Source organism: Oncorhynchus nerka, linkage group LG4 (genome assembly GCF_034236695.1).
Source record: "Oncorhynchus nerka isolate Pitt River linkage group LG4, Oner_Uvic_2.0, whole genome shotgun sequence".
Taxonomy (NCBI): Eukaryota; Metazoa; Chordata; class Actinopteri; order Salmoniformes; family Salmonidae; genus Oncorhynchus; species Oncorhynchus nerka.
Window position 1 is genome coordinate 77,532,673 of NC_088399.1, and position 27,872 is coordinate 77,560,544.

Genomic DNA, 27,872 nt, shown 5'->3' on the forward strand with positions numbered 1-27,872 from the left:
AGCTGGCCTTAGGGTGAGCACATTTAAAAGACCCAAATGTGGGACAACAGGATGATTTTGCGAGTCATTCGCAAGACAATGTAGTCTACATGAATATCTTTTGTGTTGAGCACAGTCATTGCTGTTGAGAGAGCACTGCAGCAGACAGACGGCAGCTGAGTATACTTTAGCCAACACAGAAAGGGAGAGAAACTGAGAAATAGTCCTAATCATTCAAATAGTTTCGGGAGAGAGGATTGAAAGATGTGCTTTCTTTCTAGGTAGGCTATATAGCTAGCTCATCCGTCTTCCGGGGGAAGATCAAAGTGGCTATGTCTGGGACGGTTCAAACAGGACCATAGATACACCATTTCAGTGGAGGCTGCTGAGGAGAGTACGGCTCATAATAATGACTGGAATAGAGCGAATGGAATGACATCAAACACATGGAAACCATGTGTTTTATGTATTTGATACCATTCCACCGATTCCGCTCCAGACATTACCATGAGCCCGTCCTCCCCAATTAAGGTGCCACCAAGCACCTGTGCAACGTTCATACAATAAGGTATACTTTACATCAACAAATGTTTAAAAGCAATGAGCCTGATGCAACAGATCAGAATGCTTAAAATGTTGAAAAACAATTATTTCTTCACATTATAAGCGCAGCAATGCACACATGGCAGTAGGCTATGCTCGAATGTTCCTCAATACAATTAGGGGGAACACACCATTCTAAAAAGCGCACCACATATGAGAGTGGTTTCATGTAACAGAGGTGAAACTATCCCTTAGAAATGTAGAGAGGGTAAATCTACAGATGCAATAAACAACACCAGGATTGTGAATGCTGACTGTCTCCACTCAGATTGAAAGGTGGGTGACGTGTGAGGTGCGCAGCTGCAACCTGGTATCAGAGCATTACGTATTATTCTTTCTGTAAATCAGGGGACTTTTCGTATGATATGTATTACTTTGTGGATATTCAGCACCCATTCCGTATGATATGTTATTAGGAATTTGCAAAATGATGTGTTATGAATTCTAGCTAGGTGGTTAACGTTAGCTAGCTGGCTAAAGGAAAGGGGGATACCTAGTCAGTTGTACAACTGAATGCCTTCAACTTAAATGTATCTTCCGCATTTAACCCAATCCCTCTGAATCAGAGAGGTGTGGGGGGCTGCCACGCCTTCGACACCCAGGGGAACTAACGTTAGCTACACTATGGGTTGGGGTTAAGGTTAGGGTTAAGTTTTGGAGTTAGGTTAAAGGGTTAAGGTTAGGGTTAAGTTTTGGAGTTAGGTTAAAGGGTTAAGGTTAAGGTTAGTAGAGGGTTAGCTAACATGCCAAGTAGTTGAAAAGTTGCTAATATGTTAAAGTTGTCCTTGATGTGATTTAAACTGACAACCTCACGGTTGCTAGATGTTAGTGCTATTCGCCCACCCATCCACCCTGACCTTGGTTTTTGCCTTAAGTAAACATCTGTCTTATGTAACCACAACAAACATAACAATATCACACTAATTTGAGTGTCACTGATTTACTTTTACTATGTTACGTCTAGTATATGAGACCAGGCTGCAAATATACATAGCTTATATAGCCTAAAAGCCCATTTATGCTTGATCCACAAATGTGGTTGGAGGCTCAAAATGGACAGTGTGACGCAATTGCGGAGCCTCCGGCAGCTTGCAGAGGCCAAATTGAGCTCTTTACCTCTGTGCCATGCACCTCCCAAATTGTGTAAAAATGTTGAGGGCTCTGTGTAGCTCAGTATTGACATGATTGGTTGACTGTAGGTGAGGGTGGGAGATCTTGTATAAACACAAAATCACTTCCTTGAGAACAACTCTGCACTGCTCTGTGAAGTGCAAGAGGTATGAATGCCCTGACTTCTGCAGAGGCCATATCACCGTAAATGCTGCATGGCCAATGCAGACATCTGTGCCTTTTCGAGCCAATTCATGCTTGAATCTAAAATGTGGTTGGAGGAGCCACGTGGATGGTATGACGCAATTGCGGAACCTCCAGAGGCACTCAGAGGCCAAATTGAGCTCCATACTGCATCGCAATGCACCTCTCAATGTTTTAACAATGTGGAGGGCTCTGTTTAGCTCTGCATTGACATGATTGGTTGATGGTAGGTGAGGGCGGGAGGTCCTGTATAAACACAAACTCACTTCCTTCACAACAGCTCTGCACTGCTCTGTGAAGTGCAAGAGGTATGAATGCCCTGACTTCTGCAGAGATTTCACTGTAAATGCTGCACAGCCAAGGCAGACGTCAGATTACCAAGCAGCGCCTTTAACCCAGGCTACAATTTTACATGTAGGCAAATTATTTATGTAGGCTCCATTTAGGCAAAATAGATTTAAATATACGATTTAAATGTTGGCCTTTTAGAGGCAATTTATTTTTATTTTTTAAAATGTGAATTTCTGGCTCAGACAGCCCAATTGATCCATTTTAGTTATAGTCTACTCTTATTAGCCTTTTAAATGTGTGAATGACCTAGGTCCAGGAATAGACCCATGTTGCCATATGAACATATGTTGTAATGAAACAGCATGGAGCAGGTCTCTAACACTATATTTGAAATTGGGATGGTTCATCTTCACTTTGGGACAATTTAAATTACACTTAAATTACACTTCTGGATGGTGATGAAAAAAGTTAGTCTTGAGACCTGTATGTAGCAGGTTAGCTGGCATTGGCCAGAAAGTTGAAGTCACACTGGAGCTTGGGCTGGAGCTGACCAGGGCGCCATTCTGGCACCTCCAATTTTTGGGGAATTGGAGGAGAGAGATTTCATCAGCAGGTAGCCTATAAAATAATGATAGACTAACTAAATAGCTAATTCAAAACATAATAAGCCATGCTACAACTATCTCGCTAGTTAACGTTTTAGCTATAGGACTAAGCATTATTGTAATTGACTCGTTGTCGCCTTTCCACTGGCACTGTTGAGAAATACATCGGACACATTATTTGAAAGCTGCGATTCCCCTCTATTAAAAACAGTAGGTTATGTAATTCACACATAAAACATTTTAAAAATTGTCCAATTGACAAATAGCTTCCATGGTGTGCATATATATCTCCCCTAAAGCATTAATATTTTAGCCTTATAAGTTATAGATAAACATGTCTTAGTTAGCTACCTTGCAATTAATTAATTACTTTGAATTTAACCTTTACTTAACTGAAGTAGCCTACCTTATCCATTTTATCCCTGATTCATTGAATGAGGGAATACTTATATAAAGACATGAAAGTATTTGGTTGTAATGTTGATATTTTATATTAAGGGTGACCAACCATCCTCCAGGAGAGCTACTGGATGTGCAGGCTTTTGTTCGAGCCCACTCTAATACACCACGTTGTAGCCCAAACATCAGCTGCTCAACATGACCTTGATATGTAGACGTGGGTGTGTTTCAGGGCTGAATCAAAAGCTGGCACACCCAGTAGCTCTCCAGATGGAGGGTTGATCATATGTATTTTATGCAGTAGCCTAACAGTGTAGTTATTTTACTTTGTGAGGGGTTAAGTGTCTTGGCAGGAGATAGTAGGATTACATGGGATCAGAGACCAGCAGCCTTCTAGTGTCAATTCCACATTCATGCTGACTTTTTCATATAGGCCACATAGACACCACCAATTGTTGTCATGGAAATTTGGTTAAAGTCATGGAATTCCATCTGTCAAAAATGTGTATGAAACCTTAACAGTCAATAATCAGAGGTCTCTATAGCATAATATACTTTGGGAGTTTCTGTGAATATCGTCTAACGGACCGACTTGAACAAAAGCTGAATATCAAATTATAATAGTTTTCTAGTGAGTGATTGATTGATTTATAGTAGAGTAAAACTATCTTAATGTAGCCTACTGGACATAATGGATGATGGATCTCTCTCTTTCCTTTCCATCTTGCTCCAAAGGGATGGATGACTGAGGCATCTGGCTGCCTGCCTGCAGCCACACATGAATTTACATGTTTTATTGAATAAAATAAGCCAAAAAGCAAACTGAAGAAAAAAAGAACAACACGTTTTAACCATTCACTATCAATAGCTCAGATTAAATAATGTGGTGTGATGAACCAATAACAAAGGAGAAAATGCAGAGAACACGGTAAAGCTGTTTTACCAGTTGTATTTAGATTGTTATAATGGAAACACCTATTGGATAAATTTGTCAACTCGTCTCTTGTTGCGAAAAATATTTTTTTCCGGCAAGTTTTCAGGGCTTGTGGGCGGGTTTAAGTGGTTCTTGTGCAAAACAGTTTTTTCTACCCCTGGCAACCCTGCTGATTTACAGCTGTAACAGCTCTTGAGCGGGCTAGTTCTCCACCCGTTATTATGGCGACAACGTCAGGGGGACCCAACATCGGGACTCCCGGGACCAGCCAGAGTCCACACACCACCACGGCACAGCGGAAAAAAGACGGGAATCCATCCGCGAGGTACTGGGAGAGCCACGACTCCCTGGTTCAGCTCGAGACGGTGCGACAGTGGATCGGGAAGCACTACAAAAAGGTGCGTGAGCTAACACTAGCGTAGCGGCTAACTATTTACATTGGTAATCATGGGCTAGTTAGCATAGCGGCTAACTATTGTTGACATGATGAATACTGCTAGCTAGCTAAGCAATTTATCGCTACTTAACTAGCTAACTAAAGTAAGTTATTAAATACATTTGCTGTATGCCTTAGCTAGCTAACTGCCAGAGGTTGGAAGCTACTTCTACCTAACTAGCAAGATTGCAAGTAAGCTAGCAGCTAACATTAGCTAGCTAACTGCGTTACAATAGCAGGGTTGCGATCAATTTCAATTCAGAAAGTAAACCAAATTCGAATTTCAGTGTACTTCCTGAATTGACCCCACTCATGTACAATAGCAACTGTTTATAATCTGCAAACAGTAACATTGTAACTAGCTTGCTAGGAAACTACGTATGTATGTTTTCAGCTGCTAAGGCTGCTATCTTCGACTCCGTTAAAACACTATATAGCTAGTTTTGTGCTCAGTATTTCATAGAGTAGTGACTGTACAATGTAGCAAGATGCTCAAGCTATACCAGATGTCCTACTGTTAGGCATGTCCTTCTGCATTACTGATGGTGTGTTTGTGTGCGAAGTATGTGCAGGCAGATTCTCCATCCTGCCAGGCTCTAGCCTCCCTCACCCTTCAGATGCTTCAGTTCCAGGAGGAAGTGTTCGGCAGACGGGCTGAAATCCGCACACACACCAAACTACCTGTGAGTATACAAACACACTAGGGTTTCTGTAAGGACAAGTGACCAGGAAGATTTTAATTTACCGGACATATGCATTGTGTGTGTCGTGGAAATTACCACCAGGGACACCTGAAGTGAATCTTAAATGAATCATTCTTTATTTACAGCAAGCTGGGGAGGTCACAGTCAAACTTAGATGCATAAAGTACTGGTCTGAAGTGAGCTCCCTCGGGAGGTCCCATTAGATCTGTTTATATACTGCTTAAACAGACAAGTAGGCATGGTTCATAGGGTTGGTTCCTGTGTGTGTCTGGCATAGTATCCTATCTTTTTTATTTTTTTATTTCACCTTTATTTAACCAAGTAGGCTAGTTGAGAACAAGTTCTCATTTACAACTGCGACCTGGCCAAGATAAAGCATAGCAGTGTGAACAGACAACACAGAGTTACACATGGAGTAAAAAATGTTTTTACATTTTTTTTTTTATCCTTTATTTTACTAGGCAAGTCAGTTAAGAACAAATTCTTATTTTCAATGACGGCCTAGGAACAGTGGGTTAACTGCCTGTTCAGGGGCAGAACGACAGATTTGTACCTTGTCAGCTCGGGGATTCGAACTTGCAACCTTTGTTACTAGTCCAACACTCTAACCACTAACAATAAACAAGTCAATAACACAGTAGAAAAAAAATGTCTATATACATTGTGTGCAAAAGGCATGAGGAGGTAGGCGAATAATGACAATTTAGCAGATTAACACTGGAGTGATAAATGATCAGATGGTCATGTGCAGGTAGAGATACTGGTGTGCAAAACAGCAGAGAAGTAAATAAATAAAAACAGTATGGGGATGAGGTAGGTAAATTGGGTGGGCTATTTACCGATGGACTATGTACAGCTGCAGCGATCGGTTAGCTGCTTAGATAGCAAATATTTTAAGTTGGTGAGGGAGATAAGTCTCCAACTTCAGTGATTTTTGCAATTCGTTCTAGTCACAGGCAGCAGAGAACTGGAAGGAAAGGCGTCTAAATGAGGTGTTGGCTTTAGGGATGATCAGTCAGATACACCTGCTGGAGCGCGTGGTACAGGTGGGTGTTGCCATCGTGACCAGTGAACTGAGATAAGGCGGAGCTTTACCTAGCATGGACTTGTGGATGACCTGGAGCCAGTGGGTCTGGCGACGAATATGTAGCGAGGACCAGCCGACTAGAGCATACAGGTCGCAGTGGTGGGTGGTATAAGGTGCTTTAGTAACAAAATGGATGGCACTGTGATAAACTGCATCCAGTTTGCTGAGTAGAGTATTGGAAGCTATTTTGTAGATGACATCGCCGAAGTCGAGGATCGGTAGGATAGTCAGTTTTACTAGGGTAAGTTTGGCGGCGTGAGTGAAGGAGGCTTTGTTGCGGAATAGAAAGCAGACTCTAGATTTGATTAAAGATTGGAGATGTTTGATATGAGTCTGGAAGGAGAGTTTACAGTATTCTAGGTCGGAACCATCCAGGGTGGTGATGCTAGACGGGCATGCAGGTGCAGGCAGCGAACGGTTGAAGAGCATGCATTTGGTTTTTCTAGCGTTTAAGAGCAGTTGGAGGCCACGGAAGGAGTGTTGTATGGCATTGAAGCTTGTTTGGAGGTTCGATAGCACAGTGTCCAATGACGGGCTGAAAGTATATAGAATGGTGTCGTCTGCGTAGAGGTGGATCAGGGAATCGCCCGCAGCAAGAGCAACATCATTGATATATACAGAGAAAAGAGTCGGCCCGAGAATTGAACCCTGTGGCACCCCCATAGAGACTGCCAGAGGACCGGACAACATGCCCTCCGATTTGACACACTGAACTCTGTCTGCAAAGTAGTTGGTGAACCAGGCAAGGCAGTCATTAGAAAAACCGACGCTACTGAGTCTGCCGATAAGAATATGGTGATTGACAGAGTCGAAAACCTTGGCCAGGTCGATGAAGACGGCTGCACAGGACTGTCTTTTATCGATGGCGGTTATGATATCGTTTAGTACCTTGAGCGTGGCTGAGGTGTACCCGTGACCGGCTCGGAAACCAGATTGCACAGCGGAGAAGGTACAGTGGGATTCGAGATGGTCAGTAGTGTTCTGTTTGTTGACTAGGCTTTCGAAGACCTTAGATAGGCAGGGCAGGATGGATATAGGTCTGTAACAGTTTGGGTCCAGGGTGTCTCCCCCTTTGAAGAGGGGGATGACTGCGGCAGCTTTCCAATCCTTGGGGATCTCAGACGATATGAAAGAGATGTCTTAACTTATAGAACATATTCTGGGCGTTCGGCCAGATGGTCCTAAGGATGTCTTCATGTCGCCCCCTCATATATTTACCAAGCACAGGCAGGAACCAAGGATTATTTATGACACGACAGACAAGATGAACATTTTCCATCAATAAACAAGGGATATTGGCCAAATGCGCCATATTGATGTGTCCTTAAAAACAGCCTATAATATAACAACATTTAAAAATATTCCTTGTGTTTCGATGTGTGCAAAACTTTAGCCTATTGGTTTTTACTTTCCAAACGTTATTAGGGTACAGTTGAAGTCAAAAGTTCACATACACCTTAGCCAAGTACATTTAAACTCAGTTTTTCACAATTCCTGATATTTAATCCTAGTAAAAATTCCCTGTCTTAGGTCAGTTAGGATCACCACTTTATTTTAAGAATGTGAAATGTCAGAATAATAGTAGAGTGATTTATTTCAGCTTTTATTTATTTCATCACATTCCCAATGGGTCATAAGTTTACATACACTCAATTAGTATTTGGTAGAATTGCCTTTAAATTGTTTAACTTGGATCAAACATTTCGGGTAGCCTTCCACAAGCTTCCCACAATAAGTTGGGTGAATTTTGGCCCATTCCTCCTGACAGAGTTGGTGTAGCTGAGTCAGGTTTGTAGGCCTCCTTGCTCCCACATGCTTTTTCAGTTCTGCCCACACATTTTCTATAGGATTGATGTCAGGGCTTTGTGATGGCCACTCCAATACCTTTACTTTGTTGTCCTTAAGCCATTTTGTCACTACTTTGGAAGTATGCTTGGGGTCATTGTCCATTTTGGAAGACCCATTTGCGACCAAGCTTTAACTTCCTGACTGATGTCTTGAGATGTTGCTTCAATATATCCACATCATTTTCCTTTCCTCATGATACCATCTATTTTGTGAAGTGCATCAGTCCCTCCTACAGCAAAACACCCCCACAATGTGATGCTGCCACCCCGTGCTTCACGGTTGGGATGGTGTTCTTCGGCTTGCAAGCCTCTCCCTTTTTCCTCCAAACATAACAATGGTCATTATGGCCAAACAGTTCTATTTTTGTTTCATCAGACCAGAAGACATTTATCCTAAAAGTACGATCTTTGTCCCCAAAGGTGCAGTTGCAAACCGTAGTCTGGCTTTTTTTATGACTGTTTTGGAGCAGTGGCTTCTTCCTTGCTGAGCAGCCTTTCAGGTTATGTCGATATAGGACTCGTTTTTCTGTGGATATAGATACTTTTGTGAAGATGCTGGAGGAAACAGGTACAAGGTCTTTTGCTGCTGTTCTGGGATTGATTTGCACTTTTCACACCAAAGTACGTTCATCTCTAGGAGACAGAACACGTCTCCTTCCTGAGCGGCATGAGGGCTGCTTGGTCCCATGGTGTTTATACTTGCGTACTATTGTTTGTACAGATGAACGTGGTACCTTCAGGCATTTGGAAATTGCTCCCAAGGATGAACCAGACTTGTGGAGGTCTACATTTTTTTTTCTGGGGTCTTGGCTGATTTCTTTTGATTTCCCATGATTTCAAGCAAAGAGGCACTGAGTTTGAAGGTAGGCCTTGAAATACATCCACAGGTATATCTCCAATTGACTCAAATGATGTCAATTAGCCTATCAGAAGCTTCTAAAGCCATGACATAATTTTCTGGAATTTTCCAAGCTGTTTAAAGGCACAGTCAACTTAGTGTATATAAACTTCTGACCCAATAGATTTTTGATGCAGTGAATTATAAGTGAAATAATCTGTCTGTAAACAATTGTTGGAAAAATTACTTGTCATGCGCAGAGTAGATGTCCTAACCGACTTGCCAGAACTATTGTTTGTTAACAATCAATTTGTGGAGTGGTTGAAAAACGAGTTTTAATGACTCCAACCTAAGTGTATGTAAACTTCTGACTTCAACTGTATATCATATCAAATGTATTCATAAATCCCTTCTTACATCAGCTGATATCTCAAAGTGCTGTACAGAAACCAAAGATGTTCATAGATGACCAGCAGGGTCAAATAATAATAATCACAGTGGTTGTCAAGGGTGCAACAGGTCAGCCCATCAGAAGTATATGTCAGTTGGCTTTTCATAGCCGATCATTCAGAGTATCTCTACCGCTCCTGCTGTCTCTAGAAAGTTGAAAACAACAGGTCTGGGACAGGTAGCACGTCCGGTGAACAGTTCAGGGTTCCATAGCCGCAGGCAGAACAGCTGAAACTGGAGCAGCAGCACGGCCAGGTGGACTGGGGACAGCAAGGAGTCATCAGGCCAGGTAGTCCTGAGGCATGGTCCTGGGGCTCAGGTCCTCAGAGAGAGAGAGAATTAGAGAGAGCATACTTACATTCACACAGGACACCGGATAAGACAGGAGAAATACTCCAGCTATGACAGACTGAGCCCCCCGACACATAAACTACTGCAGCATAAATACTGGAGGTTGAGATAGGAGGGGTCAGGAGACACTGTGGCCCCGTCCGACGATACACCCGGACAGGGCCAAACAGGCAGGATATAACCCCACCCACTTTGCCAAAGCACAGCCCCCACACCACTAGAGGGATATCTTCAACCACCAACTTACCATCTTGAGACAAGGCTGAGTATAGCCCACGAAGATCTCCCCCACGGCACAACCCAAGGGGGGTTGCCAAACCGGACAGGAAGATCACGTCATTTCTAAAGTAACTCAAGCCATTGCTTATAGGGAAAACACGAGTAGGATATTATATTGTGGCAAACACAACATTACAGTTGGAACAGAATGAAACAAAACACTTGCGAACTGGTTTAAAACTTCACATTTTAGCAGCAATTACCTAGAAAGGCTAGTGCCTACTGTACCCAACAAATGACAGCAGGTGGCTAATGGTATTTATTTTACAACAGGCCTACTTAGAACCTTAAACTAAATACGGATAACACATTTAAAAAGACAGATTGGACTTCATTTAGCCAGTGACAATTTCTCAACCGATGTAACAAAACACGTTTTGCTTATTTAAAGAACTGGTTTAGATGAATAAATAGGCTTACAATAATAACAATGATATACAATAAGGATAAAACAAATAATTATAAATATGAAAAAAAGACACAAAATAAAGTTCCAAAATTGCATCCTACCTGAATAGCTACTTGCACATTAGCCTGCATTTGGCCAAGCCAACGTTCTTCTCATCTTTGTCCAACACAATATTAAAACTTGTCCATTCAGGGGACATTCCCCTTGTGGACTTTTCACTATAGGCATGTACTCTAACTTTCGTTTTACTTCAGTGCAAAAGACCTACATCCTCGCAATAAACAGTATCCCAAGGCTCCTCTCTAGCTCTCTTTCTCTCTTCAGCAGCAGGCGCATGCGTGTAAGGCAGAGGGTAATGAGTGAGAGAATGGTGCTGAAGCTGAAATCGGGATGTATGATAGGCAGCCCTGGACAATTTGGCCGGTCTTTTAATTGATTTAAGCGGCCAAAAGCCTGCATTTTCCAGCTAGTGGAAACCACCCATGTGTGGGTTTCAAATCTTATTTTATTTGTCACATTCGCCGAATACTGTGAAATGCTTACTTACAAGCCCTTAACCAACAATGCAGTTTTTAGAAAAATAAGAGTTAAGGAAAAAAACATTTACTAAAGAAACTACATTTTAATAAAATAATAAAACAACAATAACGAGACTATATACAGGCGGTACCGGTACAGAGTTAGTTGGGTTAATTGAGGTAATATGTACATGTAGGTAGGGGTAAATTGACTATGCATAGATATTAAACAGCGAGTAGCAGCAGCATAAAAAGGGGGGGTCAATGCAAATAGTCCGGGTAGCCATTTGATTATCTGTTCAGCAGTCTTATGGCTAAAGGGTAGAAGCCTTCTGGACCAAGACTTGGCACTCTGGTACCGCTTGCCGTGCAGTAGCAGAGAGAACAGTCTATGACTAGGGTGGCTGGAGCCTTAGGCAATTTTTAGGGCCTACCTTTGACACCGCCTGGTATAGAGGTCCTGGATGGCAGGAATCTTGGCCCCAGTGATGTACTGGGCCATACGCACTACCCTCTGTTGTGCCTTGCGGTAGGAGGCCGAGCAGTTGCCATACCAGGTGGTGATAGTCTCTGGTGCAGCTGTAGAACTTTTTGAGGATCTAAGGACCCATGCCAAATCTTTTCAGTCTCCTGAGGAGGACTGGGCATTGTCGTGCCCTCTTCACGACTGTCTTGGTTTGTTTGGACCATAATAGTTTGTTGGTGATGTGGACACCAAGGAACTTGAAACTCTCAACCTGCTCCACTACAGCCCCGTCGATGAGAAGGGGGCGTGCTCGGCCCTTCTTTTCCTGTAGTCCACGATCATCTCCTTTGTCTTGATCACGTTGAGGGAGAGGTTGTTGGCATGGCACCACACTTCCAGGTATGACCTCCTTATGGGCTGTCTCATTGTTGTCGGTGATCATACCTACCACCGTTGTGTCTTCGGAAAACTTAATGATGGTGTTGGAGTCGTGCGACGGGTCGGTAGTCATTTAGGCAGGTTACTTTAGGGTTCTTGGGCACAGGGACTATGGTGGTCTGCTTGAAACATGTAGGTATTACAGACCCGGTCAGGGACACGTTGAAAATGTAAATGAAGACACTTGCCAGTTGGTCAGCGCATGCTTGGAGTGCACGTCCTGGTAATCCGTCTGGCCCTGCGGCCTTGTGAATGTTGATCTGTTTAAAGGTCTTGCTCACATCGGCTACGGCGAGCGTGATCACACAGTCATCCAGAACAGCTGGTACTCTCATGCATGCTTCAGTGTTGCTTGACTTGAAGCGCCTATAGAAGTCATTTAGCTCGTCTGGTAGGCTTGTCACTGGGCAGCTCGCGGCTGAGCTTCCATTTGTAGTCTGTAATAGTTTACAAGCCCGGCCACATCCGACAAGCGTCGGCGCCGGTGTAGTAGGATTCAGTCTTAGTCCTGTATTTACGCTTTGCTTGTTTGATGGTTTGTCTGAGGGCATAGCGGGATTTCTTATAAGCTTCTGGGTTAGAGTACTTCTCCTTGAAGCGGCAGCTGTACCCGTTATCTCGGTGCGGATGTTGCCTGTAATCCATGGCTTCTGGTTGGGGTATATACTAGAGGTCGACCGATTTAATCGGCATGGCCGATTTCAAGTTATCATAACAATCGGTAATCTGCCTTTTTGGACACCGATTATGGCTGATTACATTGCAATTGTGTCACATCTCTTGCATTCAGTGCAAGCACAGTCAGGGTATATGTAGCACTTTTGGCCGCTTGGCTCGTTGCCAACTGTGTAAAGACCATTTCTTCCTAACAAAGACTGTAATTAGTTTGCCAGAATTGTACATAGTTATAACATTGAATGTTGTGCAATGTAACAGCAGTATTTAGTCTTTGGGTTGCCACCTGTTAGTGAAATACGGAACCATTCCGTATTTTATCGGAAAGAATAAACATTTTGTTTTTTCGAAATTATAATTTCCGGATTTGACCATATTAATGACCAAAGGCTTGAATTTATGTGTGTTTATTATAATTAAGTATATGATTTGATAGAGCAGTCTGACTGAGCGGTGGAAGGCTCTTAAGGATTCATTCAAACAGCACTTTACTGCGTTTGCCAGCAGCTTTTGCCAGTGCTTGATTCCCTGTGCTGTTTATGACTTCAAGCCTACGAACTCCCGAGATTAGACTGGCAATACTATAGTGCCTATTAGAACATCCAATAGTCAAAGGTATATGAAATACAAATGGTATAGAGAGAAATAGTCGACACGTCATAATTCCTATAATAACTACAACCTAAAACTTCTTAACTGGGAATATTGAAGACTCATGTTAAAAGGAACCACCAGCTTTCATATGTTCTGATGTTCTGAGCAAGGAACTTTTACCGAAATGTTAGCTTTTTTACACTTGTACTTTCTTCTCCAACACTGTGTTTTTGCATTATTTAATCCAAATTGAATGTTTCATTATTTATTTGAGACTAAATTGATTTTATTTATGTATTATATTAACTTAAAATAAGTGTTCATTGTTCATTCAGTACTGTTGTTATTGTCATTATTTTATATGCTTTTTGGTCCTCCAATAATCGGTATTGGCGTTGAAAAATTATAGTCGGTCGACCTCTAGTATGTACGTTATTGATGAAGCTGGTGACGGATGTGGTATACTACTCAATTCCATCGGATTAACATATTATAGTCTGTGCAAGGAAAACAGTCCTTTAGCTTAGCATCTTCGTCATCTGACAACTTCCGTATTGAGCTGGTGCTTCCTGCTTTAATTTAAGCTTTGAAGCAGGAATCAGGAAGATAGAATTATGGTCAGATTTGCCAATTGGAGGGTGGGGGAGAGCTTTGTACGCGTCTTTGTGTGTGGAGTATAGGTGGTCTAGAGTTTAATTTAAAAATGTTCTCTTGTTGCACATGTAACATGCTGGTAGAAATGAGGAAAAACAGATTTATGTTTCCCTGCATTAAAGTCCCCAGCCACTAGGAGCGCTGCCTCTGGACGAGCATTTTATTGTTTGCTTATGGTTTTGTACAGCTCGTTGAGTGTGGTCTTAGTGCCAGCATTGGTTTGTGGTAGTAAATAGACAGCTACGAAAAATACAAATGAAACCTCTCTTGGTAAATAGCGTGGTCAACAGCTTATCATAAGATAATTTACCTCAGGCGGGCAAAAATTAGAGGCTTCCTTGATATTAGATTTTGTGCACCAGCTGTTATTCACAAATACACAGACCACCACCCCTTGTCTTACCGGTGGCAGCTGTTTTGTATGTTGTATGTTATCCATGTCGTCGTTCAGCCACGTCTCTGTGAAACATAAGAAATTACAGTTGTTAATGTCCCGTTGGTAGGATAGTCTTGAACGGAGCTCCTTCAGTTTATTCTCCAATTATTGCACGTTGGCCAATAGGACAAATGGTAGAGGAGGGTTACTCACTCGCCAACAACTTCTCACAAGGCACCCGGACCTGCGTCCACTGTATCTGCGTCTTCTCTTCACACGAATGACGGGGATTTGGGCCTTGTCGGGTATCTGGAGTAAATCCTTCGCGTCTGTATTAAAGGGGAGTAATCACTGTTCTGATGTACAGAAGCTCTTTTCAGTCATAAGAGACTATGGCAGAAACATTATGTACAAAATGTACAATTATGTACAAATAACGTGAAAAAAACCACACAAAATAGAACAATTGGTTCGGAGCCCGTAAAACAGCACCCATCTCCGGCGCCATTATTGGTATTTTTGTGTGTGTGCTCCTCTCTAGTCTCAGTGCTTCCTGGACCTGCGCCCAGGAGGCGGGCTTTGCCACATCCTTGGCACTGCATACAAGTTCAAGACTGATCAGGGCTGGTGAGTGACAGATCTTATCCCCTATCACTTACCTCCTAGCCCCCGTCCCCTGTCTCTTATCTCCTCCCTCTGACAGGGCTGGTGAGTGACACCTTTGGCAACGTCCTGCTTGGTAACCTGCATGAGTACTCTTCCTCCCCCAGGAGAAGGTTTGACCTACAGAACTCCTCCAGGACGGACCGTAACGTAGAGATGTTTACTACTCTGGAGAAGACCCTGGTCCAGAATAGCTGTCTGTCGAGGCCCGTCGTGTATGTGGACCAGGAGGTGGATCAGAACCTGAACAGCAGACTGGCTGACATCATCACCAAACACCAGGTGAGGGAGGAGGTGCGGGAGGGAGGGCAGCAAGAAGGGAAGATAGATGGAGAGCAGGGGGAGGAAGGAAGATTTCTGTAATTTTGCCATGGGTGCTGTTGTTTTCTCTCTTGGGCTGTTATCTCTGTTGGGAAATGTAGTTCTTTGTCTCAACTGATGGGTAATGTAGTTCTTTGTCTGTCTCAGGGTTCGTTGACTGAGGACAGAACCCAAGCCTCTCACCACATCTACCCCCGTCCAGCTGTCACAGACCAAGGTCAATGTGTGTGTGTGTGGGGTCATCGCATAGAATTACATATTGTAACTAATTTAATAGGATCTTTGTGGGTCATAGCCTGTTGGCAGCTTTGATCCAAATTCACATTTTTAAGTAATTTTGTGAGTTCTGTTCTTAGTTTTTGACCGTTGGTGTGTGTTTGTGTGTCCTTATTTCCAGATTGGGAGTGGGTGCGCCCTGTTATGCGGAAGGACAACTATGTGTTGGTGCACTGGGGCAGGCACCCTGACAGGTAACACACACACACTAGGGTTGAATGGTGGGAACCCAGTTACCGAGATTTACCAGGATTTACCACCAATACCACTCCCTTTTCCGGGGTTAAATAACTGTGAGAAACCGGTAAACTATAATAGATTATTTATATGAAAGCATGGCAACCTTATATTTTAATTGTAAAGATTATAATTTTTTAATTACAGCTGCAGAGTTTTAAAACAGCCTCACTCGAATATCGTTGCTTTAAATCAATGCAGGCACGCGCGAGCAATCTGTCTTTCTCTCTATCAACTCCAATCAAATTGCATCCAAAATAGATCATCCTGTTCTAGATTGATATATAGCTCTATATATATAGAGATGTCCTAGACTACCTCTTTCAGGTTATACATTCAATGCAGTATTAGCCTTATATTTAGCTAATTAATGATTGGTTATGCATAATAATCTTCTAACTTATAGCCTCTGTCTCTTGGTGCAATACGCATGCACCTGTGCTCCGCTGGCCTCTCACCTTTAAAAAACTCAGCTCTTGGAATCCATGCAGGAAAAGCTTCCTACAATACCTTGCTGGACATAATTTCTTATGCCAATAGACTATTTGAAGAGGGATGCAAGCTCTTGTTTGCTGAATGTTTTTTACAGCAGCCAATAGAACTCACAGGTAGTTTGAAAGAAGAGCGAAGCGCTATGCTGGTAGGCTGTAGCAGTTATTTATTCAGACAAACAACCATTCTGCATCTAATTCTAGTCCTATATTATTCAAGGATGTCATTAGAATGATGAAGATGAGGACAACCAAACTTATTTCATTTAACTGTTGAAATGGAGGAAGGAATAAAGCAGCAATAGAGAAAGAAAGAGGTAGGCTAATAACATGGGGAAATGTTATCATGGGTATATATGCGTCAGCCTACTAATTATACAACTATTAAAATCAAATTCGCTAGCCTAAACTTGTAACTTTGTAGGCTGCATGTGCTGCACCAGAATCACATGTTCTCTCCCTGCTTTATCATGGTTTGAACAATTCCAGTCCATATAATACAGTCCACAGTCAAAAAGATTAGCCTACTGGAGCTAGTTTAACTTATGTACCCAAGAGAGCATATAGCTAGGTACATCTGGGCATTTACATTTACATTTAAGTCATTTAGCAGACGCTCTTATCCAGAGCGACTTACAAATTGGTGCATTCACCTTATGACCTCCAGTGGAACAGTAGTGCATCTAAATCTTTTCAGGGGGAGGGGGGGTGAGAGGGATTACTTTATCCTATCCTAGGTATTCCTTAAAGAGGTGGGGTTTCAGGTGTCTCCGGAAGGTGGTGATTGACTCCGCTGTCCTGGCGTCGTGAGGGAGTTTGTTCCACCATTGGGGGGCCAGAGCAGCGAACAGTTTTGACTGGGCTGAGCGGGAACTGTACTTCCTCAGTGGTAGGGAGGCGAGCAGGCCAGAGGTGGATGAACGCAGTGCCCTTGTTTGGGTGTAGGGCCTGATCAGAGCCTGGAGGTACTGAGGTGCCGTTCCCCTCACAGCTCCGTAGGCAAGCACCATGGTCTTGTAGCGGATGCGAGCTTCAACTGGAAGCCAGTGGAGGGAGCGGAGGAGCGGGTGACGTGAGAGAACTTGGGAAGGTTGAACACCAGACGGGCTGCGGCGTTCTGGATGAGTTGTAGGGGTTTAATGGCACAGGCAGGGAGCCCAGCCAACAGCGAGTTGCAGTAATCCAGACGGGAGATGACAAGTGCCTGGATTAGGACCTGCGCCGCTTCCTGTGTGAGGCAGGGTCGTACTCTGCGGATGTTGTAGAGCATGAACCTACAGGAACGGGCCACCGCCTTGATGTTAGTTGAGAACGACAGGGTGTTGTCCAGGATCACGCCAAGGTTCTTAGCGCTCTGGGAGGAGGACACAATGGAGTTGTCAACCGTGATGGCGAGATCATGGAACGGGCAGTCCTTCCCCGGGAGGAAGAGCAGCTCCGTCTTGCCGAGGTTCAGCTTGAGGTGGTGATCCGTCATCCACACGGATATGTCTGCCAGACATGCAGAGATGCGATTCGCCACCTGGTCATCAGAAGGGGGAAAGGAGAAGATTAATTGTGTGTCGTCTGCATAGCAATGATAGGAGAGACCATGTGAGGTTATGACAGAGCCAAGTGACTTGGTGTATAGCGAGAATAGGAGAGGGCCTAGAACAGAGCCCTGGGGGACACCAGTGGTGAGAGCACGTGGTGTGGAGACGGATTCTCGCCACGCCACCTGGTAGGAGCGACCTGTCAGGTAGGACGCAATCCAAGCGTGGGCCGCGCCGGAGATGCCCAACTCGGAGAGGGTGGAGAGGAGGATCTGATGGTTCACAGTATCGAAGGCAGCCGATAGGTCTAGAAGGATGAGAGCAGAGGAGAGAGAGTTAGCTTTAGCAGTGCGGAGCGCCTCCGTGATACAGAGAAGAGCAGTCTCAGTTGAATGACTAGTCTTGAAACCTGACTGATTTGGATCAAGAAGGTCATTCTGAGAGAGATAGCGGGAGAGCTGGCCAAGGACGGCACGTTCAAGAGTTTTGGAGAGAAAAGAAAGAAGGGATACTGGTCTGTAGTTGTTGACATCGGAGGGATCGAGTGTAGGTTTTTTCAGAAGGGGTGCAACTCTCGCTCTCTTGAAGACGGAAGGGACGTAGCCAGCGGTCAGGGATGAGTTGATGAGCGAGGTGAGGTAAGGGAGGAGGTCTCCGGAAATGGTCTGGAGAAGAGAGGAGGGGATAGGGTCAAGCGGGCAGGTTGTAGGGCGGCCGGCCGTCACAAGACGCGAGATTTCATCTGGAGAGAGAGGGAGAAAGAGGTCAGAGCACAGGGTAGGGCAGTGTGAGCAGAACCAGCGGTGTCGTTTGACTTAGCAAACGGGGATCGGATGTCGTCGACCTTCTTTTCAAAATGGTTGACGAAGTCATCTGCAGAGAGGGAGGAGGGGGAGGGGGAGGAGGATTCAGGAGGGAGGAGAAGGTTGCAAAGAGCTTCCTAGGGTTAGAGGCAGATGCTTGGAATTTAGTGTGGTAGAAAGTGGCTTTAGCAGCAGAGAGAGAAGAGGAAAATGTAGAGAGGAGGGAGTGAAAGGATGTCAGGTCCGCAGGGAGGCGAGTTTTCCTCCATTTCCGCTCGGCTGCCCGGAGCCCTGTTCTGTGAGCTCGCAATGAGTCGTCGAGCCACGGAGCGGGAGGGGAGGACCGAGCCGGCCTGGAGGATAGGGGACATAGAGAGTCAAAGGATGCAGAAAGGGAGGAGAGGAGGGTTGAGGAGGCAGAATCAGGAGATAGGTTGGAGAAGGTTTGAGCAGAGGGAAGAGATGATAGGATGGAAGAGGAGAGAGTAGCGGGGGAGAGAGAGCGAAGGTTGGGACGGCGCGATACCATCCGAGTAGGGGCAGTGTGGGAAGTGTTGGATGAGAGCGAGAGGGAAAAGGATACAAGGTAGTGGTCGGAGACTTGGAGGGGAGTTGCAACGAGGTTAGTGGAAGAACAGCATCTAGTAAAGATGAGGTCGAGCGTATTTCCTGCCTTGTGAGTAGGGGGGAAGGTGAGAGGGTGAGGTCAAAAGAGGAGAGGAGTGGAAAGAAGGAGGCAGAGAGGAATGAGTCAAAGGTAGGCGTGGGGAGGTTAAAGTCGCCCAGAACTGTGAGAGGTGAGCCGTCCTCAGGAAAGGAGCTTATCAAGGCATCAAGCTCATTGATGAACTCTCCGAGGGAACCTGGAGGGCGATAAATGATAAGGATGTTAAGCTTGAAAGGGCTGGTAACTGTGACAGCATGGAATTCAAAGGAGGCGATAGACAGATGGGTAAGGGGAGAAAGAGAGAATGACCACTTGGGAGAGATGAGGATCCCGGTGCCACCACCCCGCTGACCAGAAGCTCTCGGGGTGTGCGAGAACACGTGGGCAGACGAAGAGAGAGCAGTAGGAGTAGCAGTGTTGTCTGTGGTGATCCATGTTTCCGTCAGTGCCAAGAAGTCGAGGGACTGGAGGGAGACATAGGCGGAGATGAACTCTGCCTTGTTGGCCGCAGATCGGCAGTTCCAGAGGCTACCGGAGACCTGGAACTCCACGTGGGTCGTGCGCGCTGGGACCACCAGATTAGGGTGGCCGCGGCCACGCGGTGTGGAGCGTTTGTATGGTCTGTGCAGAGAGGAGAGAACAGGGATAGACAGACACATAGTTGACAGGCTACACAAGAGGCTACGCTAATGCAAAGGAGATTGGAATGACAAGTGGACTACACGTCACGAGTGTTCAGAGAGTTAAGCTTACGTAGCAAGAATCTTATTGACTAAAATGATTAAAATGATACAGTACTGCTGAAGTAGGCTAGCTGGCAGAGGCTGCGTTGTTGACTAAGTAGGCTAGTTGGCATTGGCTGCGTTGTTGACACTACACTAATCAAGTCGTTCCGTTGAGTGTAATAGTTTCTACTGTGCTGCTATTCGGGGCTAGCTGGCTAGCTAGCAGTGATGATTACGTTACGTTGCGTTGAAAGAACGACAATAGCTGGCTAGTTAACCTAGGAAATCGCTCTAGACTACACAATTATCTTTGATACAAAGACGGCTATGTAGCTAGCTATGTAGCTAGCTACGATCAAACAAATCAAGCCGTTGTACTGTAATGAAATGAAATGAAAAATGTGATACTACCTGTGGAGCGGCGAAATGCGACCGGATTGTTGAGTGCAGAAGTTCTGTTCGGTAGACGTTGGCTAGCTGTTGGCTAGCTAGCAGAGTCTCCTATGTTAAGGACGACATAAAACTACACACTCTAAACTACACAATTATCTTGGGTACGAAGACAGCAAAGACAACTATGTAGCTAGCTAACACTACACTAATCAAGTCGTTCAGTTGAGTGTAATAGTTGTGCTGCTAATCGGTAGACGGTGGACTAGCTAACGGTGGACGTTAGCTAGCTGGCTAGCTGCAGGGCAGTGTAGACTGCGTTAGGACGACGAAATACGATAATTACGCAATTATCTATGATACAAAGACGGCTGTGTAGCTAGCTAAGAAGGAATTGCTAAGATTAGACAAATCAAACCGTTGTACTATAATGAAATGTAATACTACCTGCGGACCGAGTGCAGATGCGAGTGCAGATGCGACCGCTCGCTCCAACCCGGAAGCTACTTTTATGTTTTTCTGTTGTGCGTAATGTGCAGTAGCTTATGTCATAGCTGTATTGGATAATGGCACAATCATGTGGGCTTGGTCATTAAATGCCTTTTTAATATAGGGCTCATAAAATGTATGGCTCTAAATGTATTTAATGTATGGCTCAGGTAGCATCAGGCTTTAATTTCCGATCAAAGCTCTAACCCTGGATTGTATACTGTCATGGTCAAAACATAGATGCAACATTAGCTAAGATGGGGAGAAGTCTGTCCATAATAAAGCACTGCTCTGCATTCTTAACAACATTATCAACAAGGCAAGTTTTACAAGCCCTAGTTTTGTGCACCTGGACTACTGTTCAGAGTCTGGTCAGGTGCCACAAAGAGGGAATTTGCAGGAAAATTGCAGTTGGCTCAGAACAGGGCAGCCATGCATACCCCACAAGACATGCCACACGTCTCTTCACATTCCCCAGTCCAGAACAGACTATGGGAGGGTTACAGTACTACATGGAACCATGACTACATGGAACTCTATTCCACATCAGGTAACTGATGCAGCAGTAGAATCAGATTTTAAGAGCAGGTAAAAAATACACCTTATGGAACAACAGGGAATGTGAAGAGACACACGCAAAGGTACAGACACGTGCATATGCACACATTGTGATATTGTTGTATGGTGATATTGAACATTTTGTATTGTGGATATGTAGTGGTGTAATAATGTCACATTACGTATAAAACAGTACATCATATTAGTGCCTTAATGTGTTTGGCCCCCAGGAAGAGTAGCTGCTGGCAACAGCTAATGGGGATCCCTAAAAAATACAAATCTAATCCAGACATATGCCTATTTATATGCCTTATAATGCTTTTGAATGACACTTCCGGTTTGGTGGAAAATACTGGGTTACATGTGAGAGAAGTGATTTATTCTCAGGATGGAACATGTTGTAAAATACCGGAAACATTTTCAACCCTAACACACGAACACACACCCTCCATAATCATGTGTATGACTGTTTGTTTCCTGTAGCTACGATAGCTGGCTGTCCACCAGTGACGTAGAGGGAGAGGTGCAGGAACCTCCACACACACACAGACCTTGGAGGGTAAGAAAACACACACACACACACACAGTTCTATGACTATTTCTCACAAGTGATGAATACGTGTGTGTGTACAGGTGCATGCAGGCTGGGTGTTGGATACGGAGGTGTATAATGAGTGGATGAATGAAGAAGACTACCTGGTAGATGACAGAAACGTTCCTCTCATCCTCCGCCGGAGAGTCCACGTCACAGACCAACAGGTGTGTGTGTGTGTGTGAGATCCTGTGGCTCTGGGCTAGTTGTGTGCTTGTGTGTGTGTTGCTCTCCCTCCACTGTCTTTTTTTAACAGGCCTGTGTGAGCACTTTCTTAGTTGGTATGTCTACCATCACTTGTCTCTCCCCCCTCTCTTCCTCCACCAGGACCGTAAGTTTACTCCACTGAAGAAGAGAAGACGCTCCCCCTCTCCTCCCTCTTCCGATGGCAAAAAGAAAGGAGGAAAGAAGAGGTGAGGTTTCTGTCTCTTCTTCCACCCCTAGCTCAATCTTGATGGAATTTTCATATTTGTTCCTTTTAACCCCTATTCTCTACCTATTGGCCCTCTCTCTATAACCCTGCCTTCCCTCCCTAGTGGTGGGTTTAAGAGGCGTGGGCCAAAGGAGGAAGAGGAAGACGTAGAGGAGGATCTGACTAAAGATATGGAGGATCCAACACCTGTCCCTAATATGGAAGAAATTATACTGCCTAAGAATGGTACATGTGTACACACACAGACACACAGACAGACAGACACACACACAGACAGATGTTTACTTGTTGTGTCTCTGTCTACAGTGAACCCAAAGAAGGACAGTGAGAACACTCCTGTCAAAGGAGGGATGATGACCGACCTGGGTGAGTGAGAGAGAGAGAGAGGGCGTGTGTGTGTGTGTGTGTGTGTGTGTGTGTGTGTGTGTGTGTGTGGTTATAACTCATTCTCCCTCTTTTCTTCAGATGAAATTGAGGATGACTCTCTGCTTCCTGGTGGAAGGGTAACAATTCAATTAGAACTGCAAGAATTTGATTGAATTGTCTCATTTTGATGAGGAATTTAGTGTGTCTGTACCCTACACACCGATATACCAATTATGTACTGTATGTGTGTGTGTGTGTGCAGGAGGATGAGGAGGGCAGAGAGGGGCTGCGTCTGTCAGATGGAGAAGACAACATCACAGAACAAACTCACCACATCATCGTCCCGTCCTACACCGCCTGGTTCAACTATAACTGGTGAGTACACACCAGTTATAGTTGTTTCCACCATAATTTGCAAATAAATTCTTAAAAAATCCTACAATGTGATTTTCTGGATTTTTTTTCTCTCATTTTGTCTGTTATAGTTGAAGTGTACCTATGATGAAAATCACAGGCCTCATCTTTTTAAGTGGGAGAACTTTCACAATTGGTGGCTGACTAAATACTTTTTTCCCCCACTGTATATTCAAAATGAGTGTTGCCTGTTTTTTTCCAAACTTTGTGTACATGTTCCAGTATTCACCAGATCGAGAAACGAGCTCTTCCAGAGTTCTTTAACGGACAGAACAAGTCCAAATCTCCAGAGATGTGAGTAACAATTTCAGGTGTTTCTCAGGGTTCAGTGCTTGGGCCCCTGCTGTTTTCTTCACACATGATTGTACCCCTTCAGAGACATAATGAACACAATGTGTGTGTGTAGATACCTGGCATATCGTAACTTCATGATTGACTCGTACCGGCTGAACCCCCAGGAGTACCTCAGCTCCACCTCCTGCAGACGGAACCTGACAGGAGACGTCTGCGCCGTCATGAGGTGTGCTATGAAGTTTTAACTACCACTTACTGTGTGTGTGTTGTGTAACAGTGTTTATTGTAACTGTGTGTGTATTGTAACTGTGTGTAGGGTCCATGCGTTGTTGGAGCAGTGGGGGTTAGTGAACTACCAGGTGGATGCAGAAAGCAGACCTCTCCCTATGGGACCCCCTCCCACCCCTCACTTCAACACACTGGCTGATGCACCCTCAGGACTGGCCCCGCTGCAGCACAGACCACTACAGGTAACACACACACACTTATGTTTTTGGGCTCCTGATTGGCGCAGCGGTCTAAGGCACTGCATCTCCGTGCAAGAGGCGTCACTACAGTCCATGGTTCGAATCCAGGCTATATCACATCCGTGATTTGGAGTCCCATAGGGCAGCGCACAATTTGTTCTTTACTGACTTGCCTAGTTAAATAAAGGTAAAAAGAAAATAAATAAATATGTGTATATATAATCGAACACTAACAGTGAAATTGAGGTACAAATTGACAGCCTGTATGCTTGTTTTGATCCTCTCAAATCTTTCCCTCTCCATCCCTCTCTCTCTTCCTCTCCATCCCTCTCTCTCTTCCTCTCCATCCCTCTCTCTCTTCCTCTCCATCCCTCTCTCTCTTCCTCTCCATCCCTCTCTCTCTTCCTCTCCATCCCTCTCTCTCTTCCTCTCCATCCCTCTCTCTCTTCCTCTCCATCCCTCTCTCTCTTCCTCTCCATCCCTCTCTCTCTTCCTCTCCATCCCTCTCTCTTCCCCTCCATCCCTCTCTCTTCCTCTCCATCCCTCTCTCTCTTCCCTCCATCCCTCTCTCTTCCCTCCATCCCTCTCTCTCTTCCTCTCCATCCCTCTCTCTTCCTCTCCATCCCTCTCTTCCTCTCCATCCCTCTCTTCTTCCTCTCCATCCCTCTCTCTTCCTCTCCATCCCTCTCTCTCTTCCTCTCCATCCCTCTCTCTTCCTCTCCATCCCTCTCTCTCTTCCTCTCCATCCCCTCTCTTCCTCTCCATCCCTCTCTCTTCCTCTCCATCCCTCTCTCTTCCTCTCCATCCCTCTCTCTTCCTCTCCATCCCTCTCTCTCTTCCTCTCCATCCCTCTCTCTCTTCCTCTCCATCCCTCTCTCTCTTCCTCTCCATCCCTCTCTCTTCCTCTCCATCCCTCTCTTCTTCCTCTCCATCCCTCTCTCTCTTCCTCTCCATCCCTCTCTCTTCCTCTCCATCTCTCTCTCTTCCCTCCATCCTCTCTCTCTTCCTCTCCATCCCCTCTCTCTTCCTCTCCATCCCTCTCTCTCTTCCTCTCCATCCCTCTCTCTCTTCCTCTCCATCCCTCTCTCTCTTCCTCTCCATCCCTCTCTCTCTTCCTCTCCATCCCTCTCTCTCTTCCTCTCCATCCCTCTCTCTTCCTCTCCATCCCTCTCTCTCTTCCTCTCCATCCCTCTCTCTCTTCCTCTCCATCCCTCTCTCTCTTCCTCTCCATCCCTCTCTCTCTTCCTCTCCATCCCCTCTCTCTTCCTCTCCATCCCTCTCTCTCTTCCTCTCCATCCCTCTCTCTCTTCCTCTCCATCCCTCTCTCTCTTCCTCTCCATCCCTCTCTCTCTTCCTCTCCATCCCTCTCTCTCTTCCCCTCCATCCCTCTCTCTCTTCCTCTCCATCCCTCTCTTCCCTCCATCCCTCTCTCTCTTCCTCTCCATCCCCCTCTCCTCTCCATCCCTCTCTCTCTTCCTCTCATCCATCCTCTCTTCTCTCCATCCCTCTCTCTCTTCCTCTCCTCCCCATCTCTCTTCCTCTCCATCCCTCTCTCTCTTCCTCTCCATCCCTCTCTCTCTTCCTCTCCATCCCTCTCTCTCCATCTCTCTCTTCCCTCTCCATCTTCCTCTCCATCCCTCTCTCTTCTTCCTCTCCATCCTTCCTCTCCATCCCTCTCTCTTCCTCTCCATCCTCTCTCTCTTCCTCTCCATCCCTCTCTCTCTTCCTCTCCATCCCCTCTCTCTTCCTCTCCATCCCTCTCTCTCTCTCCATCCTCTCTTCCTCTCCATCCCCTCTCTCTCTTCCTCTCCATCCTCTCTCTCTCCATCCCTCTCTCTTCCTCTCCATCCCTCTCTCTCTTCCTCTCCATCCCTCTCTCTCTTCCTCTCCATCCCTCTCTCTCTTCCTCTCCATCCCTCTCTCTCTTCCTCTCCATCCCTCTCTCTTCCTCTCCATCCCTCTCTCTCTTCCTCTCCATCCCTCTCTCTTCCTCTCCATCCCTCTCTCTTCCTCTCCATCCCTCTCTCTCTTCCTCTCCATCCCTCTCTCTCTTCCTCTCCATCCCTCTCTCTCTTCCTCTCCATCCCTCTCTCTCTTCCTCTCCATCCCTCTCTCTCTTCCTCTCCATCCCTCTCTCTCTTCCTCTCCATCCCTCTCTCTTCCCCTCCATCCCTCTCTCTCTTCCCCTCCATCCCTCTCTCTCTTCCCCTCCATCCCTCTCTCTCTTCCCCTCCATCCCTCTCTCTCTTCCCTCCATCCCTCTCTCTCTTCCCCTCCATCCCTCTCTCTCTTCCCCTCCATCCCTCTCTCTCTTCCCCTCCATCCCCTCTCTCTCTCCCCTCCATCCCTCTCTCTCTTCCTCTCCATCCCTCTCTCTCTTCCTCTCCATCCCTCTCTCTCTTCCTCTCCATCCTCTCTCTCTTCCTCTCCATCCCTCTCTCTCTTCCTCTCCATCCCTCTCTCTCTTCCTCTCCATCCCTCTCTCTCTTCCTCTCCATCCTCTCTCTCTTCCTCTCCATCCCTCTCTCTCTTCCTCTCCATCCCTCTCTCTCTTCCTCTCCATCCCTCTCTCTCTTCCTCTCCATCCCTCTCTCTCTTCCTCTCCATCCCCTCTCTCTTCCCCTCCATCCCCCTCTCTCTTCCCCTCCATCCCCTCTCTCTTCCCCTCCATCCCTCTCTCTCTTCCCCTCCATCCCTCTCTCTCTTCCCCTCCATCCCTCTCTCTCTTCCTCTCCATCCCTCTCTCTCTTCCCTCCATCCCTCTCTCTCTTCCCCTCCATCCCTCTCTCTCTTCCATCCATCCCTCTCTCTTCCCCTCCATCCCTCTCTCTCCATCCCTCACTCTCTCCCTGTCCAGGTGTCGTCCTCCCAGCAGATGTTGTTCTTCCCTGAGAGAAGTGTAGAGAAGCCCTCAGACTCTCAGAACTTTGGCCTCAGAACAGACCTGTATGCCAGGAAACACCCCAAGAGTAAAGGAGCCAGTTCAGGGAGGGATTGGACAGAACAGGAGACCCTCCTACTGTTGGAGGTGAGCCAATCATCTCTGTTTATCTTCCCTCTACTCAGTGATGTAGTCAAGTCACTGGTCGGAGTCATCACTGGTCGAGTCTCGAAAATTGTGACTTGATTCCGGATCAAGTCTGACTCCTGGACTTGAGTACTACAACACTGTCATATCAGAAAGATATTTTCCTCTTTCAGACACTACCTATTCTGGTCCCAGAATCCATTTTTCAACAATTAGACTGTCTAATTTTAATGTTTCTTTGGCAATGTAAAAAAACGAGGGTGAGGTACAAAACACTCCAACTGCCAAGGAATCAGGTGACCTAGGGTTACCAAACTTTACGTGGTGCTACTGGGTTACACGATCGCAACTAATGATTACTTGGATTCAACATTCATCTAGATGGCTCGAAAATAGTACAAATCTATGGTGATCAATACGCAACAGTAGTAAGACCTTTTCTGGGAAAGAAGATCAACAGTAAGGACCTGTAGTCCAATCATCTGCTCCAGATTAGGAGGAAGTACCATGTAGTCTCCATCAGCCTATGGCTCATCACCCCTAACTGGTATTGTATATCTTACTGACTTCGCCCCATTATCACTAGATTCAGGTTTTCAAAGGTGATCATTACTTCATTTGTACCCCAAGTCTATACACCACCCATAGAAAAACACCTAATCAATACTCATAAAAGGACAACTGGTAGTGAACCAATAACACAGCTATAACAATCTATTGCTGTCATGACATAGAATAATACTATGCAAACTAAGTGCAAATGGGAATCTGAATATGAGAACATTGAAAATGATTATTATTACACACTCATTCATATGGAAAGCGTATCAATGGAATATCATTAGTAGGTACATTCTAACTCCAGACAGAATGGTGAAG

General features: G+C 45.2%; 1 protein-coding gene across 2 annotated transcripts in view; it reads left to right on the top strand.

Annotated features, from left to right (window-relative positions):
* The first annotated feature begins 4,287 nt into the window (after positions 1 to 4,287).
* LOC115117810 (SWI/SNF complex subunit SMARCC1-like) overlaps positions 4,288 to 27,872 on the top strand; it is a 32,134-nt gene continuing 8,549 nt past the window's right edge. Inside the window, exons 1-17 of one of the 2 annotated variants that reach the window (XM_029646312.1) lie at positions 4,288 to 4,523; positions 5,125 to 5,244; positions 14,789 to 14,874; positions 15,018 to 15,192; positions 15,379 to 15,454; positions 15,629 to 15,701; positions 21,883 to 21,958; positions 22,033 to 22,158; positions 22,319 to 22,404; positions 22,528 to 22,649; positions 22,731 to 22,790; positions 22,890 to 22,927; positions 23,053 to 23,165; positions 23,427 to 23,498; positions 23,611 to 23,724; positions 23,815 to 23,968; positions 26,823 to 26,993. In XM_029646312.1, the coding sequence (XP_029502172.1) occupies positions 4,347 to 4,523; positions 5,125 to 5,244; positions 14,789 to 14,874; positions 15,018 to 15,192; positions 15,379 to 15,454; positions 15,629 to 15,701; positions 21,883 to 21,958; positions 22,033 to 22,158; positions 22,319 to 22,404; positions 22,528 to 22,649; positions 22,731 to 22,790; positions 22,890 to 22,927; positions 23,053 to 23,165; positions 23,427 to 23,498; positions 23,611 to 23,724; positions 23,815 to 23,968; positions 26,823 to 26,993 (1,839 nt within the window). In that variant the 5' untranslated portion in view covers positions 4,288 to 4,346. The remainder of the gene's footprint in view (positions 4,524 to 5,124; positions 5,245 to 14,788; positions 14,875 to 15,017; positions 15,193 to 15,378; positions 15,455 to 15,628; positions 15,702 to 21,882; positions 21,959 to 22,032; positions 22,159 to 22,318; positions 22,405 to 22,527; positions 22,650 to 22,730; positions 22,791 to 22,889; positions 22,928 to 23,052; positions 23,166 to 23,426; positions 23,499 to 23,610; positions 23,725 to 23,814; positions 23,969 to 26,822; positions 26,994 to 27,872) is intronic. The other variant, XM_029646313.1, reaches the window with a different exon arrangement.